Source organism: Ursus maritimus (assembly GCF_017311325.1).
Source record: "Ursus maritimus isolate PB19 chromosome X unlocalized genomic scaffold, ASM1731132v1 scaffold_X1, whole genome shotgun sequence".
Lineage (NCBI taxonomy): Eukaryota > Metazoa > Chordata > Mammalia > Carnivora > Ursidae > Ursus > Ursus maritimus.
The window spans coordinates 112,987,372-113,003,485 of NW_024423319.1; the positions used below are offsets into that span (position 1 = coordinate 112,987,372).

The 16,114-nt window shown below is 38.8% G+C and overlaps 1 protein-coding gene across 1 annotated transcript in view; it reads left to right on the forward strand.

Annotated features, from left to right (window-relative positions):
• Positions 1-15,297, forward strand: part of CLTRN (collectrin, amino acid transport regulator) — a 42,794-nt gene extending 27,497 nt beyond the window's left edge. Inside the window, exons 6-8 of the mRNA XM_008696398.2 lie at positions 77-190; positions 4,946-5,140; positions 14,508-15,297. Of these exons, the coding sequence (XP_008694620.1) occupies positions 77-190; positions 4,946-5,140; positions 14,508-14,664 (466 nt within the window). The 3' untranslated portion in view covers positions 14,665-15,297. The remainder of the gene's footprint in view (positions 1-76; positions 191-4,945; positions 5,141-14,507) is intronic.
• Positions 15,298-16,114: the final 817 nt, after the last annotated feature.

Consider the following 16,114-nt stretch of genomic DNA (forward strand, 5'->3'; position numbering starts at 1 on the left):
GTAATAACACCAGAGCAGATGTCCTAATGGAATTAGTCATTATTCGCTTATTTTTTTTTTTCCCCATCATCTGCAGAATTTCTCATGTCCTGCTTTGCAATGTAACCCAGCGGGTGTCATTCTGGTTTGTGGTTACAGATCCTTCAAAAAATTACACCCTTCCTGCTGTTGAGATACAGTCAGCCATAAGGTAATCACCACTAAATATGTCTTCTACTGGTATATCAGCTTGTTGATTGATTTGACTGTTTTCATAAATTTTGAAGAATTCTCTCTCTGCCTCACAATGATTTATTTATTAATATGTGAGAGATTTAATTTTGTTAGTTTGTATTAGGGATTAGTTTGGATCAGTGTTTCTCATCCAGGGACAATTTTGCCTCCAAGGAGACATTTGGTAATGTCTAGAGACATTTTTGTTGTCACAATTGAGGTGGGGGGGTGTTGAATAGACAGAAGTTAGGGGTGCTGCTAAACATCCTACCATGCACAGGACAGCCCCTCAGAACAAAGAATTATTCAACCCCAAATGTCAAGCGTGCTGTGGCTGAGAAACCCTGGTTTAAATATTAGCTATGAATGTTTAGTGCTGTCGTCTTTCAGCAAGAACACCTTGTACGGTGCTGTTGTGTGATGGTTCATCACATGGATTCTGGAGGCCAAATGCTAGGTTTTAAATTCTGGTTTTGTCTCTTGATTACAGACAAGTTACTTCCCCTCACTTTGTTATCCTCTTATAATCTATAAAACGGGAATAGTTATGGAACCTCTCAGAGTTGTTGAGAAGGTTAAATGAGTTAATAAATGTAAGGTATTTTGAAGGACAAGTCATACCTTTGACTTTTAGTTAAAAACCAATAAAAATATTCTCATTTCTTGGGTCTCTAAGGACTTAGCTTCATTAGTTAATGTACAGTCTTTGACTTTAAAAGATACTTTTTGAAAACAAGGTAAAAGCATGACTCTCATACAAATTAAAAATTAATGCCACTAAAGATTTTATTGTCTTGTTAATTAATGAGGGAACCAGTAAAATGGTAAAACCAGTTCAAAGGAGACTTCAAGGAACCATGCATCTATGGGAATCAAGGAATGGTGATGTCCATTTACAAAAAGATGCACCATTCTATCCATCAGGTAGTGATCAATCATATTCTACCAGACACAATTCACTTGATTTTCTCTGAACAAGAATCACTTATATTATGTCAGTTCTCTACCACTTACAGATCTGCAAAATAACTCAAAGACAAATAGAAGGTATAAATTGTCCAGAAAGATGTATTCACCAGATACTCAGTAATATTTTTTACCCATTTCAAATTTTACAGTTTTTCCTGAGAGTTCCCCTCCGCCTCTCCTTGTGATCATAACAAACTTTCAAAAGTGAAGTGTATTCTTGACTTCAAAGAAGGATGCAGTTTGTTTTTACTTCAATCAATGTGTACGTTATGCATGTAAACTTTGCATCCCTCAAATGATTAATGTTGGGCAAAGGTATATTGGAAAATGAGTTCAGAAAATAAACTATTTCTGGAAAAAGAACGAATGAAACAAAGTAACTCACCCTCACAACAGACTTACAAGTTACCAAAATACACATTATTCTCTTTACCAAGGAGAAATATCTAGTATAAGAACTCATTTGTTCTCTGTAAAATATTAACATTTAAGATAATGAGTATATAATTAATGCCAAAGGTTTTTGTGTGAACAATCATCCATTTCCCTTGCCGAAGCAAAGGCCTTGAGGATCTATACTAGAGGGAAATGATTTAATCTGCTTTAACAAAAAGGCTTGAACTACATTGTTCCTGTACTTTTGCCACTAAAAAATATTGTTAAGACCCACCACTCAGGGAATAAGAATTAGGGACACTGTATTTCACGTGAAAAGGAGTTTTATTCAAGCCTTCCCCATGATCTGGGAGGGCTACAAGGAAATGCAGGCACTACGGTGAAAGCAGGCTTCCATTAATGTGAGGGAGGAGAGTGAGTGTTGGGGGTGAAGGTGGAGGATGCAGGTGAATATGTCCACAGCAAAGTGTCTCTGTCAAAGGTCCTAGCAGGAGAAGCTACTTAGGGGGTGACGTTGGCCGAGAGAATGAGAATTTATGTCAGGAATAGGTCTCATCAGGATTGTATGAAAATAAAGAGAATGATAACAAGAAGGAAGGATAACATGAAAAGCAAGGGGATGGCAGCTAGAGGGCAGATAACAGGGATTTCAAGGCTGAAGAATCTGTGGAGTTGGGCAAAATAATGCTGATTCCACTTCATATTTGTACAACCCTTTCTGCCGTAAAGCGTGTTCCTGCACATCTGTGGCATTTAATGTCAACACCAATCACTTTTGAGTAATTATTTTTTTTAAAGATTTCATTTATTTATCTGAGAGAGAGAGAAAGAGAAGTGAGGGATAGAGGGAGAAGCAGGCTTCCCACTGAGCAGGGAGCCTGTTACGGGGCTCAATCCGGGACTCCGGGATCGTGACCTGAGCTGAAGGCAGATGCTTAACCAGCTGAGCCACCCAAGCGCCCCAGCATGATTATTATTATCCCTGGTTTATAAATGAGGGAACTAAGACTCAGGGAGACTAATCGATTTGCTGAGGCCACCACACTAGAAAAATGAAGAGCGAGGACTTGAACCCAGGCATACTGCCATCACATCCAGTGGTGTTTTTTCCTCTCCCCCAGAGCATGCACACCTATGGGATTACTTGAGGGAATGACTCACCAGTTCTAAGGTGTCTGTTTTAGCTGTGTTATGAGGGCCTGGCCTTATTAGGCCAATCTTGGCTGCAAGATATCCATGTGATTGACACCTATTGGGGATTTCAATGGTGGTTGGAGATTTAGTCTGTACTGATCTAGAACTTCTAATCAGCCTGAGAGGCAAAAGAACAGCAAAGTGTTCACTAACCAGGTAGAAAGAGTGAAAATACTGAGCAACTTCTCATTTTATTCTGAGTTATACCTTAGTAGTGGGGTTCATTATTTTGTAGAGAGGTTTGTATTCCCAGATTATCAATGATAGGTTATAGAAAAAGCAGACTTTCCATAGTTTGACATTAACCAAAATATGGAAAGAGCCCAGATGTCCATCAACAGATGAATGGATAAAAAAGATCTCTTTCTCTCTCTCTCTCTCTCTCTCTCACACACACACACACACACACACACACACACTGGAATATTACTCAGCCATCAAAAAGAATGAAATCTTGCCATTTGCAATGACATGGGTGGAACTAGAGGATATTATGATAAAAAATTACATTAGCATTATCCCCTGCTATAGATTATCTGGCTGGGATTCTTTTTCACATTCGTGAATAATCATGCCTCAACATAGATTTTTATTTGCTAAAGAAGGTCTTTGCTGATAGCCTAGTGCTGAACTGCAGAGATTCTCAAGCCATTTCTGTCAGATTCAAGACCTGCACTGTCCAGGATGGTAGTCACCCCCCATATGTGGCTATTGAGCCCTTGAAATGTAGCTAGTATAAGATTAGATACACCCTAAGTGTAAGTGCACATCAGATTGCAAAGATTGAGTACAGAATAAAGTGCAAACCAACTCAATATTGATTGCAGGTTGAAATCGTATTTTTCTGGATTTATTGGGCAAAAAAATTCTTAAAATAGTCTCGGGGTGCCTGGCTGGCTTGGTCAGTAGACCATGCGACTCTTGATCTCAGGGCTGCGAGTTCAAGCCCCATGTTGGGTGTGGAGCCTACTTTAAAATATTAAAATAATTTCACCTGTTTCTTTTTACTTTTCCTTAAAATGTACCTCCTAGAGAATTTGAAGTCACACATGAAGCTCACATTATATATGTATTTTCCACTGCTGCTCTAGAGGTAGATGAAGTCAGCTTGTCTAGTGTGAATTCAGTAAAGGCCATACGATATCCCCAAGAAATCTCCTCAGATAGTTTGCAAATTCCAGTTAGAAATTCACTTATTCAAATAAGTCTTTGCTATCAACCCCTCCCTAACTGCTGCCACCACCAAAAATGCAGATTTTCCCTGGGAAGAGTAATTCATTTACCTTGATATTTTTCTAGATTTTTGGACTTCTCAAGCACCAGTGACTTTAGTCATATGAAACTTGTAGTTTCCTGAACAAATCTATACCATTGTCTCCTTTCCTGTGCTCAATACACACTTTGGTCTCAAGAATTCCTATGTGTCCCTCGAAACACAGCTCAAAAGTTGCTTTCTCAGGAAAGCAGCCCTGACTTCTCAATATGGTGTACTTGGCCCTCCACTGCCTCCTATCGTGGCCATATTTACCTCTCTCATGGAACATTTTGCACTGCACTGTGATTGTGGAGGGACTGATGTGCCATCCTTCTAGACTGTACTAGACTATAAGCGCCTTGGTATTTTCATTTCACTTTGTATCTCCAGCACTTAGCACCATTATCTGGTACTTGGTAAGTTATCAGCAAATGTTTATTGAATTAATGAAAAAAATCAAATTGATGGATTTGCAGCTGCTCCTGGCTTCATGTTTTCTTTTTTATTCCTGTTTTTTTTCTTATGTTTATCACCCACTTTTTTACACATTATTTTACCTCTTCCGGCTGTTGGTATTTGTGTAAGCCACCTTAAGAGTTGTGTCATCTTAGTCTAGATGCTACCTTTCTGGAAATAAAACATGGTGGGCAGAGCTTGAAGCTCATGACTTCTGGTTACTTCCAGGACATTCCCAACTATGGAGGGCAGTAGGCGAGCCTTTCTGTAGCAGCCAGCACTGCTATGGAAAAAGTACCACAACATGATTGCCCCCGTCAAACTGTCTAGTCAACCTGAGGTCCCTTCCTACAGGGATGCTCTGTTTATAGAGGTAATTGTAATCATGGAGAGATAGGTCTGTACCTTCTGTTTCTAATTTTTTTCCTCTCTTGTTTGTTTTTAATCATCATTATATTGTAGAATGAATAGAAACCGGATCAACAATGCCTTCTTTTTGAATGATCAGACCCTGGAATTTTTAAAAATTCCTTCCACTCTTGCACCACCCACTGACCCATCTGTGCCCATCTGGATTATTATATTCAGTGTGATATTTTGCATCGTCATAGTGGCAGTCATGCTGTTGATTTTATCAGGAATCCGGCAACGTAGAAGGTAAGATACTTAAACGGAGTGATTTAGGGAGGATTTTCCTATTTCCTCATGACTTGGAAAATTAAGGAGAGGATTTTCCCCAAGCTGAAGATAATGCCTTAAATCTGAAACTTTGAAAATATTGGTGATTATCAAAATATCACGTAGGCTCTTGTGTTTAGAGACTTTTTAGAGACCAGTGTCCCTTACTATGACTGCTTCCATTACTATCTATTTCTTTATTCTACATCATATGAATATTTCATATCAGTAATTGATTTTAATATCTGTAATATGCTTTTTTAAGTTAGATGTACAAAGCTAAGCAGACTTTTTGGGTAGGCAGAGTTAATCTTTAATAGTCCTCTACCTCCAAATGCCAGCAGTTCCACAGTTCTTTCCATGCAGCCCCAGCTTGGCTTGCCTTTTCTTGGCCCAGTGCCTACAGCCACCATCATGTCCCAGATACTCTTGTGATTCTATACTTCCCTCCTTTCAACAATTGCTTGTCCCTCTAGTGCCTATAGTATTATATGGAATCATGTTCCTTGAAGTGAACTTTGAATCAATACCTTGCATCAGAATCACCTGGAACACTCATTTAAAATATAGGTTACTTTGCCCTACTGCAGACTTTCTAAATTATAATCGGTGAAGGGGATGGATTTTAATGAATATCCAGGTTATTCTAATTCACTTAGTTTGAGAGCTTCCAATTTGGAGATTCCTACTCCCTGAGTTCCTTTACCTGGATTCTGGGGGCACCTACAAACTTTGCTGTCTAAATTATTGCAGTTACTTCAAGGAAGAATTTCAGACCAGTGGGAAAGTTACTAAGGTAGTGGGACAGGAGGAGAGGAGGATAGGATTTTTCAGCATGATGAAAGGAGAAAATATTGTTTACAAGTACTTCTGATCCAGAGGGGAAGTGGGGAGAGTCCTTACTCTTCACTAGACAATTTGATTCTTCTAAAACCTTCTCGGCTGATACCGAGGAAGAGAAATTCTGATAAGTGGGAATCACAGGGACATACATTGGTTTTCAGAAGGGCCGATGCCCACTGTGGGATGAGTTTGGCCAAGTGTGGGTTCAACTAGATGTTTCTCTGGAGGTTTGCTAGTTAACATATGTCTCACTCTAGTTACAAGCAGAAAGGAATCATTTCAAATGTTGGCCTTTATAACTTTTTTTCAGAGATGATAAATGAAATGCTCTGGAATAAATGAGATTTATTGTCTAGTCCCCAACTTAAACTCAAAGATTAAAATCAAGTTCTACTTGCCTGATTTTCTTCATCTTGGCATGACATGCAATGCAAAGAGCCTTGGTACAAATTGTCAATTTGTTTTGTTTTCAGTTTTTTTTTTGAATATTAAGAAAGGTTCCCTTGCAAGATTTGACTACTTATGTTTAATATTTTAAAGTTACATATTAATCCTAGAATGCTGTGATTCTGTGGTTTTAAGGATCATAACCTCTATAAATTCACTTCATCTCCTTGGTTCCCAGTTTTCTCACTCGCACAATATACTGTAGGAGTTAGAAGGATTGAAGGTGAGACATACTGCTTAGATTCAAAGTATTTGTATCGTAGATTCTGCTCTTGTATGTAATCCATTAACTCTATGTATATCAGGAAGCGCAGGCAATGAGTCAGGGAACCCAAGCTTAGGAGAATATGGTTTGCAGTGCTAGTGTCGAGTTGGTTAAATCTTTCTTTGTGGCCTGTGCAGAGATAACTTTGCTAGAGTGACAGCGAGGTATACCGGTAATAATGAACTTGGTGGGATAAAAAGAGTTAATGCAGTGGCGTGCTTAGAGTGGTGCCTGGCCCACGGTGAGCGCTCAATAAGTGTTAGCTGTTACTGTTATTTTATTATCCTGCCATTTACTGGTCTTCCAGCTTGTGCTATCTCTTTCCTGCTGAGCAGGTTCTGCGGTAATATAATAATTGGGTGTGTAGCATCATAATCTGTTACCCGGGAGAAGTGAGGCTGTTGTCACAACCTTGCCTTCGCAAATTCATTTTGTGTTCAGACTAGGAAAACAGATAGACAAATCTCTTGCGTAAACCTGGAGAGCATCACTAATTGGCAAATAGAGTCGGGACAGTTATGACAACCTTCTGAAGATAAATTGATTTGTTGTGTTTTAAGTTAGATACAATCTGTGGTGGGCTTCTCTTGGGCAAAGTATTTCTTCAAAGGTATGGAGAGGGTGCAGTCTGGAGTGGGGAGAGCCCTGGTAATGGTGATGAAAGCCCTTTCTAATCATGGAAAAGGCTGGAGTTGCCCCCAATGCCTTTAGTCCTGAGGAAGACAAAGATTTGCTCAACAATTCAATCCATACATTACATATTAATGAACATAGTTTGCATGATACAAAATCTTAAATTTAGAAAGCCAGGAGAGTCTGCAGGGTCATCTCAGTTACCATTTTGCTTCTGTGGAGAAGTGTGCCACTGTCATCTATGACATATGCATATTGAAACTTACTGTTGAGGAAAATTCTCAAGGAAAGCATTTACCTGTGTCAGTAACAGCATTACATTGATTATTCATAGCTGCTGGCTGTAAAGTATGCAGTCATTGGAGGCCAAATTAGGTGAACTCAAACACCAGCTATACCCTTTAGCCAAATGATCTTGGTCGAGTCATCCAATTTCCATTGGACTGTTTCTCCATCTGTAGTAAGAAGATAATGTCTCACAGGGCTTCCGTGAGGATTGGATGAGATAAATATGTATAAAGTACCTAGAATATAGCATGCACTAAATAAACAGTATTATTATCCAAGATCAGCTTAACCCATTTCTGTGACTAGGAGATACTGAAAAGGGATCTCGTTTTCATCCAGAAATTGCCATGATACTATAAAAAATTTTCCAGTTCAATGGCTCATTGTTTGGGATTTTATTAGTTAACAAACACTATTTTAAAAAGTGATCTTATTAGAGTTACTGTTTACTATAATAGTGGTGAACTGGTTAACCAGCTTTCTTAAAAAATATCCCAATTTGTAGCATTTGTTGATTTCCTACCAAGTATGAAATTTCTGAATATTTAACAATGACCTCTTGCAAGCCTATACCAGCCACCATTACAAATGCCACCTCCTTGTGAAATAATTTGAGGAAGTTGCTTTTCTATTACCATCTAGTTGAGAATAGCAGTTTGTGGAAATGAGAGACTTGTCAAAGGAAAAAAAGTTGGAAAATTATTTTTTTTTAAACTTTTGGGAAACAATTAAGCATCTGGGTAGGTGGGCAGGTACCCATGATGAACGGCATATACTTCACAATGATGTCTGTACTAGATCTGTGTCTAGTGCCAGCCCACAAGTAGATGTTTTAGTTCTCTGGTCAGCTTTATGATGATGATAATGGTGATGACAGCGATGGTTGTGATGGTGATGGTGATGTGACAATGACAATGGTGATGCACTTGATGTGATGTGTGTTTTAGTAGAAAAAGCACTGGATTGATACTCTTGGTTTTGGGTTCCAGTCTCAGGCCCTGGTGCTTATTAGCTGAGTGATCTTGAGCAGGTCACATATGGAAAATGAGGATAATAATATTTTCTTAAATAGTTATGATGATGAGAAGACAAAGTTAGAGAATACACACAAGTGCTTTATACACTGGAAAGTGCTCTAAATTCATCTCTCCAGAAGCCAAGGCCCAAAAGAGGTAAAAAATATCTTATTCCTTTATTGACCATCCATTCTGTAATGGGAGCTCTAGTATTTATCAGGGAAGATATATACACAGATAACGTGGATGGTCCCTTCCTACAAGGAGATTATAGTCTTGCACTTGGTAACAAAGCCAGGTTAAGGACTCAGGACATTGAATCCTAGCTAATGGTCACAGTTGAGCAGAGTCATTAGTACATTCATTTGGCTTATTTCTGGTTTTATTTCTATTCCTATAAGGTCAGCAGTAAGCAGAAATACATTTAGATTTCTACAAATTCTGGTTTTCACACAAGGGGATGGGGCTCAGCCAACATTTTCATATACTGAAACTTCACATTCTTTTAAAGTTTTAATTAAGTCAGTAGTCTTAAAAAAAGATGTGTAAATAAAATCAGAAATGTTAGAGCTAATAATTGTTTTCCTTCTCTGTTCTTAAATGTACATACTCAATAGGAATCAAATGTGGGTTTTCAGTGAAGCCTGGGGAGATTAAGTAGAGTTATAGGTCCACTGGTTTCACCAATCTTGTTCCATTCTCAAAGATAAGCTGCTTTACATAGTTGAGTTTTAGCTCCTTCATTTGAAAAACAGGGATAATAACGGGCACCTGGGTGACTCAGTTGGTTAAGCATCTGCCTTCGTCTTAGGGCATGATCTCAGGGTCTTGGGATCAAGCCTCATATTGGGCTCTCTGCTCAGCAGGGAGTCTGCTTCTCCCTCTCCCTCTGTGCTCCCTCTCTCAAATAAATAAGGTCTTTTGTAAAAAAAAAAAAAAAAAGAAAGAAAAACAGGAATAATAATAAAATCTTTATAATATTGCAATAGCAATTAAATGAGATGATGTATACAAAGCACTTTGTTTGGTTTCTGTCATGTAGTAGATACTAATTATTATTATTATCACTACCACATGGCAGACATAAAGCAACCTGCCTATAGTCGCATGGTCAGAAAGTTAGTAGTAACCATGTTTAAAACCAGATAGGCTGGATCCCAAAGCCCATCAATCTGACTGGACTGCAATGCCCACTGAAATCATTCCAGTAATACTGACATTTTCCCCAGGAAGTATCCATACTGATTATGAGGATAGGTCTCATTCCCCAATAATTAATTCTGCTCTGTTTCAAAGTCATATTTGTCTATCCTTTGTTGTTTTTCTGGCCATCCTTGGGCCTTGGCTCCTCAGCCCTATCTTGTTTGAAGGGAGACCGAAATATTCTTTGTACTTTCAGCCACCACTACTTTATCTTTTTTTTAAAAGATTTTATTTATTTATTTACTTATTTATTTATTGGCGAGAGAGAGAGAGCACAAGCAAGGGGAGCAGCCTAGAGAGAGGGAGAAGCAGGCTCCCTGCTAAGCAAGGAGCCCAACTCAGGGCTCCATCCCAGGCCCCCCGGGACCATGACCTGAGCTGAACACAGATGCCTAAGCAACTGAGCCACCCAGGTGCCCTGCCACTACTTTATTTGGAGCACACCCTGCTCCTCAACACCCCTTAGCTCTGAGAGTCACCCGGTATTTTTTTTGTCCCCTCTGTTGCCCCTCTTCTGTCTGGATTTATGAGAAGTATCTACTCGCAAGGTTTTGAAGAACTAGTTTCAGGTATTTTAGTTACTTTTTAAAAAAATCTTCCTGGGGTGCCTGGGTGGCACAGCGGCTGAGCGTCTGCCTTCGGCTTAGGGTGTGATCCTGGCGTTATGGGATCGAGCCCCACATCAGGCTCCTCCGCTATGAGCCTACTTCTTCCTCTCCCACTCCCCCTGCTTGTGTTCCCTCTCTCGCTGGCTGTCTCTATCTCTGTCAAATAAATAAATAAAATCTTTAAAAAAAATTAAAAAATCTTCCTGAACTGCCGGACATTGCAAGAACAGCAGAAGTCATTAACACTCAATTTTATTTTTCAGGAAAAAGAATTCATGTTTTTAGCAGAACATCAAATCAGAACGATCCAGAAGCATAGTTAAGTTTTATTGTTAGTAAGAGCAATGCAGAGGCAGTGAATCAGTTTAATATAGTACATACTATGAAATGTGACAAAGTGCCGTATTACTGTTAGATAACCTTTGAGCTGCTTATCATGGCCAGCCAGCCTGTTACTGACACTGCAGTTTGCGAAGCCCGTCAATGCCAAGACTCTGAACAACTGGATCTAAGGTCACGATGGCAGAATATGTACCTAATTTGCCACTGGCACAGCTCCATTAGATACATTTCCACAGTCATTTCGCTCAGAATCGTTTTGGTTGAGAAATCCTTCTTCTAAAGAAGACAAACTTGTCATTGTCTGCTTGCATCTTTCTTTTTAGTTCTTCCCCATTCCTTTGTGAGACCTAACAGATTAGTTCTCCTTTATGGTTGGGAGAGGAAGGTGAGATTCCTTGCAGTGATCTGCATGTGTCCAGCTCTCTGTGATTTTTCATCTAACTTGATAAAAACACTTTCTGAACTGAGGGAACTAGCAAATAGACACTGGCAGTGTCCATTTCTAAGACTCCCATTGCATTGCCACCTACTTTAGAATGCTCCATCCACTGAGATTTTTGTAATATGAATTTCATACTTATATACACAAATTTTAGAGTAAGATTTGACTGTTTAAAATCTGTTTATTGTTGTGGAGAATTCTTATTCACTCCAAGCCCAGTAAGGAGTGAGTGTAGGGGAAATTGCATGAACTAGACATTTTTTGATGATAATTTATAAATATACATTTTTTACTGGGGCTTCATCCCTACTGAAACATCACTCCTCTTTTTTATGATCCATAAAAAATGGGAGGGAGGATGAGAGAAATTTGGAGTTTTCCCCTATTATTAAGTCCTTTCTTTTCACTTTAGGACAAGGACTGTGTCTGTTTAAACACACAGTAGTTACTCAAAACATAGTTATTCAATGAATGTTGGGTACTGTGAATGGAAATGATATGATTGATGATTATAGAATGTCAATTGCATTTGCCTTCTGGGGTACATGGAAAATAACAATACTCCTGTCCACAGGAAGGGGGGGCAAAGTATTCTAGTCCTCTAGTAGGTGATTTCACCTGGCTGTAGGACCTTCTCATCACATGAAACTGTGCTCACCCCAACCTGCCCTAATTGCTAATGGCTAAAGCTTAGAATGGCCAGTAGAGTATCTTCACCCTGAGGATGGAAAAACACAGCAGCTTATCTTTTCCTAGGTCTCTGGGACTAGGAACCCCAAACTTCTAACCCAGCATTAGGCCTGTAGTGATAAATTGTGACACCTGACAGTGACATATATATAATGGCGAAATACTTTCAAGCGATGACAGTGGGATCTACAGTATTGGAATGATACTTTACCTTTCTTAATGAACCTCAGCTATTTGGAATTATCTAATAAACCATCAGCAAAGCCTGGCAAAATCTATACTAGCTCCTAATTCCTAGGGTAGGAAAATAAGTATTTTCCTCCATTCATTTGGAAAAGCAATAATACAAGAGCTACAAGAAATATTATGTGTGTATATATTCATCTTTCTCTTTTTCCTTTTTTCTTTCTTTCTTTCTTTCTTTCTTTCTTTCTTTCTTTCTTTCTTTCTTTCTTTCTTTCTCTCTTTCTTTCTTTCTCTCTTTCTTTCTTTGGAACCCATTCAAGATCCACCCTGGGCTACTGGCTGAGTAACTTTGCCTACAGCAGTAGTCCATCCATCCATTAATTTATCATTCAGCCAGCCAGCCATTGATCTACATTTATTGATCCATACATCCGTCTGTCTAGGTAGCCAACTATCCATGTGTCTGTCCATCCAACTCTAAGCACATCACTTGACTGCCCACTCTGTGCTGAGTCCAGATCAGCTGTTTTATAAAATATTAAAAAATTTGTATGGGTATTTTGCCCACCAAAACATATTTTAAAATTTGGACTTGTCTGACTACTTCCTCCTGAGAGATTCAAGTAAAAAAAAAATGGTGGTGAGGTGGGGTAGGAACACAGAACACAGAATTTTAGAAAGAAAGAAATAAAATCTCACTGCATCATATCTGGAGATACTTGTCAATTTGTCTCATTGTTGGTGATGTTCACCAGATTTCTTCCTTGACAAAATACAAATATCTCTATAATCAGTACCTTGCTTGTGGGGGTGGTAGACTGAGACTGTGTGAATACCCTGTTCTCAAATCATCTCTTACTCAGTGGTTGATATCCATTGATGAGCCTCATCGGAATCAATTATTATTATATTGGTGATTTTCTATTTCTGTTACTCTTTCTATAATGGTTGTCATTCCTTTGTAAAAGCTCTTTCTTTTCTCTCCCTTCCTCCACCATATTCTTTAAAGCACATTAAAATGGACTCTCATGCAGGACTAATAGGAAACTCCACCTCAGTCATCACTGGGGCATCTTTACCACCTCCTCACTCACCAGAGATTCACGAAGGTTCTAAAGAACTTCCATAGTGGTGGGAGTCCAGTCCATCCTGGTCACCACAGCAATGCCCACCATTCCAGCAGTGTGATCCATTCAGGTCTGCCTCTTTGAAGTTTCCACAGATTCCTGGGACAAAAGAGTCTCTGGCAAGTCTGGGAGCCTCATGCCCAAAATCATGCCTCCATGATGCCTCATCTTTAATCTCTTGTTATCAAGCATAATTGGCTCAGTGTCTCGGTCCTTCACAAAAGACAGGAAGACCCTTTGAATTCAAGGCTACAGCGTCCCACACTCCAAGGAAATATTAAGGGTGGGGCTAGCAGAGTCTACAAAGAATCTGAGAATGAAAACTCAAAGATTTATATATAGAGGTGGGGTTTTTCTTTTTTTTTTTTTAATGACCTGGAATTTTAGCCATGAGTTGTAATATGATTAGTAAAATGTGTTCTGAGTTCCAAAAACCCAACTTACAAATGAAGACAACCATTTTGTAACAAATAGAGCCGAGCAGTGAAACCTGCAGTTTATAATGGTTACTTCTTTTCTATAAAGGAGTGTGTTTGCTTCCTGATATCTCATTTCAATTTGATTTTCACTCAACATTTGCGGACTATTTGTCAAATCCTGTGAGAGGAATTTAGTACTTTTTTAAAATTCCATTTTTATTGTTTTCCTAGAGCTAAATTTTTTAACTTGCCAAGTTACCATACATTTTCTTCACATTCCTTAATGCAGTTTGTGTATGTGAATGTATATGTGTATATGTGTGTATGCAAATACACTAATTCATATAAATGTATATATTCACTCATATACATATTCATATATATTTAGTATTCCAAATAAAACCACTTGTTCTGGGGCGCCTGGGTGGCACAGCGGTTAAGCGTCTGCCTTCGGCTCAGGGCGTGATCCCAGTGTTATGGGATCGAGCCCCACATCGGGCTCCTCCGCTATGAGCCTGCTTCTTCCTCTCCCACTCCCCCTGCTTGTGTTCCCTCTCTCGCTGGCTGTCTCTCTCTGTCAAACAAATAAATAAAATCTTAAAAAAAAAAACACTTGTTCTGATCAATATTATATATCATCCATGCAGACTTCTTATCTTGTAGCAACTTTTCACTTCATTAGCTCTTTATGATCTTTGCAATTTATTTGAAAATACAGAATGTCATCAATTATTTCATCATTCTAAGTTTCCTCTTCCCTCTCTTGCTCTCCATGTTTATACAGAAGACCAGGCTTTCTTCTTCTAGACCCCAATCATTCTTTTTATGTGCATTTAGGAAGAGCAAGGGACCATCTGAAGTGGATGACACTGAAGATAAGTGTGAAAACATGATCACAATTGAGAACGGCATCCCCTGCGATCCTCTGACCACGAAGGGAGGGCACATTAACGATGCCTTCATGACAGAGGATGAGCGGCTCACCCCTCTCTGAAGGGCTGCTGTTTTGCTTCCCCAAGAAACTCAACACTTGTTTCCGTGCAACTGCTGAGCATTATAAATTATCAAGGGCAGATCATCTATTTTTTTTTCACCATTCTTTTCTGAGAAATTTTGCGTGTGCATGAAAGTAAAAGGCCATCATTTATACCCCTGAAGACCATCGGAATCATAAACTGTTGACTACTCAAAATATTCCAAAATATTTCTTTGACAGCACAATGTATAGGTGTAGTCATATGGTGTCTTTAGTTATTGGTTTAAAAGTGCATTAGTGTTAAGCATTTCCGAAAATAAGGTCAGACCAGTACATATATATATATATTTTTTCACACTTTGAAGACCTATGGAGAGAGATTTTTCCAGTGAAGAATACCCATATGTGGTGTAAAAATCTTTGAAAATGGATCCTTTTTGAATATTTTTCTATCACTCTGTATGTGACTAAGCAAGAAGAAAATATAATGATTGTAAATGGGATATGAATGATGAAAATGGGAGTGTCAATACACAAGGTGGAATTTGATCCTGTTATCATACCAATACTTATTCTCTATCATTCTCTAATAAGGCAGCCCTATTGGTTGACTATTTCTGCAATTTGTAAAAGTACAATCTCTGTGAATTTAATAAAGTGCTAATCATCTCTTTTTAATTATGTGACTGTTGCCTGAGATTTATTTTCATATTGTGGAAATTAGTAAGCCTGATTTTTATTAGTTATGTGTAATCTGTTCTGCAACCCTAGAAATGAATTATTTTTGTTGTGTGTATCCTTGCTTGAAGACATCTTGTACTTTGTAGACTTCATTTTACTTCCAGATAGGCCATGACTATTCTAATTTCTAATAATAAATTATTATACATTTATGAATAGAAAGAAAATTTGCTGCTCAGTCTCCTACTGCTATCATCCATAGTTGATGTTACAGCAACAGTTTCTAACTCCCTTTCCTGCCCCATTGTTACTCCCCAGATATGGACTCCAAGATGGGTAATTGCAGGCAGAAGGTTTATTGGGGAGTGCTCTCAGGAGATACACCTGTAAGAAGTGAGGAAGGCAGGTGTGGCAAATAGACTCTAAGATGTCTGCCATCTCCTAATGTTCACACCTTTATGTAACCCCTCTCCTTGAGTGAGGATGGGACCTGTGACTTACTTCTGCATGGAATAAGCAAAGATGAAGAGATGTTACTCCTGCACTTACTTTATATTTTGTTTGAGTCTGTCTTGCTAGCAGACTTGTTCTAGAGACTCTCCTTGCTGGCTTGATTAAGTGGCCATGTTGGGAAAGCCTACGTGAAAGAGACTGTGAGCAGCATCTAGGAATTGTTGGTGGCCTCTCAGCTCTGAAGACAGCCTCTGACCAACAGCCACCCAGAAGCTGAGGTCCTCAGTCCTTCAACCACAAGGAAATGAACTCTGTCAACAACTAGAGTGAGCTC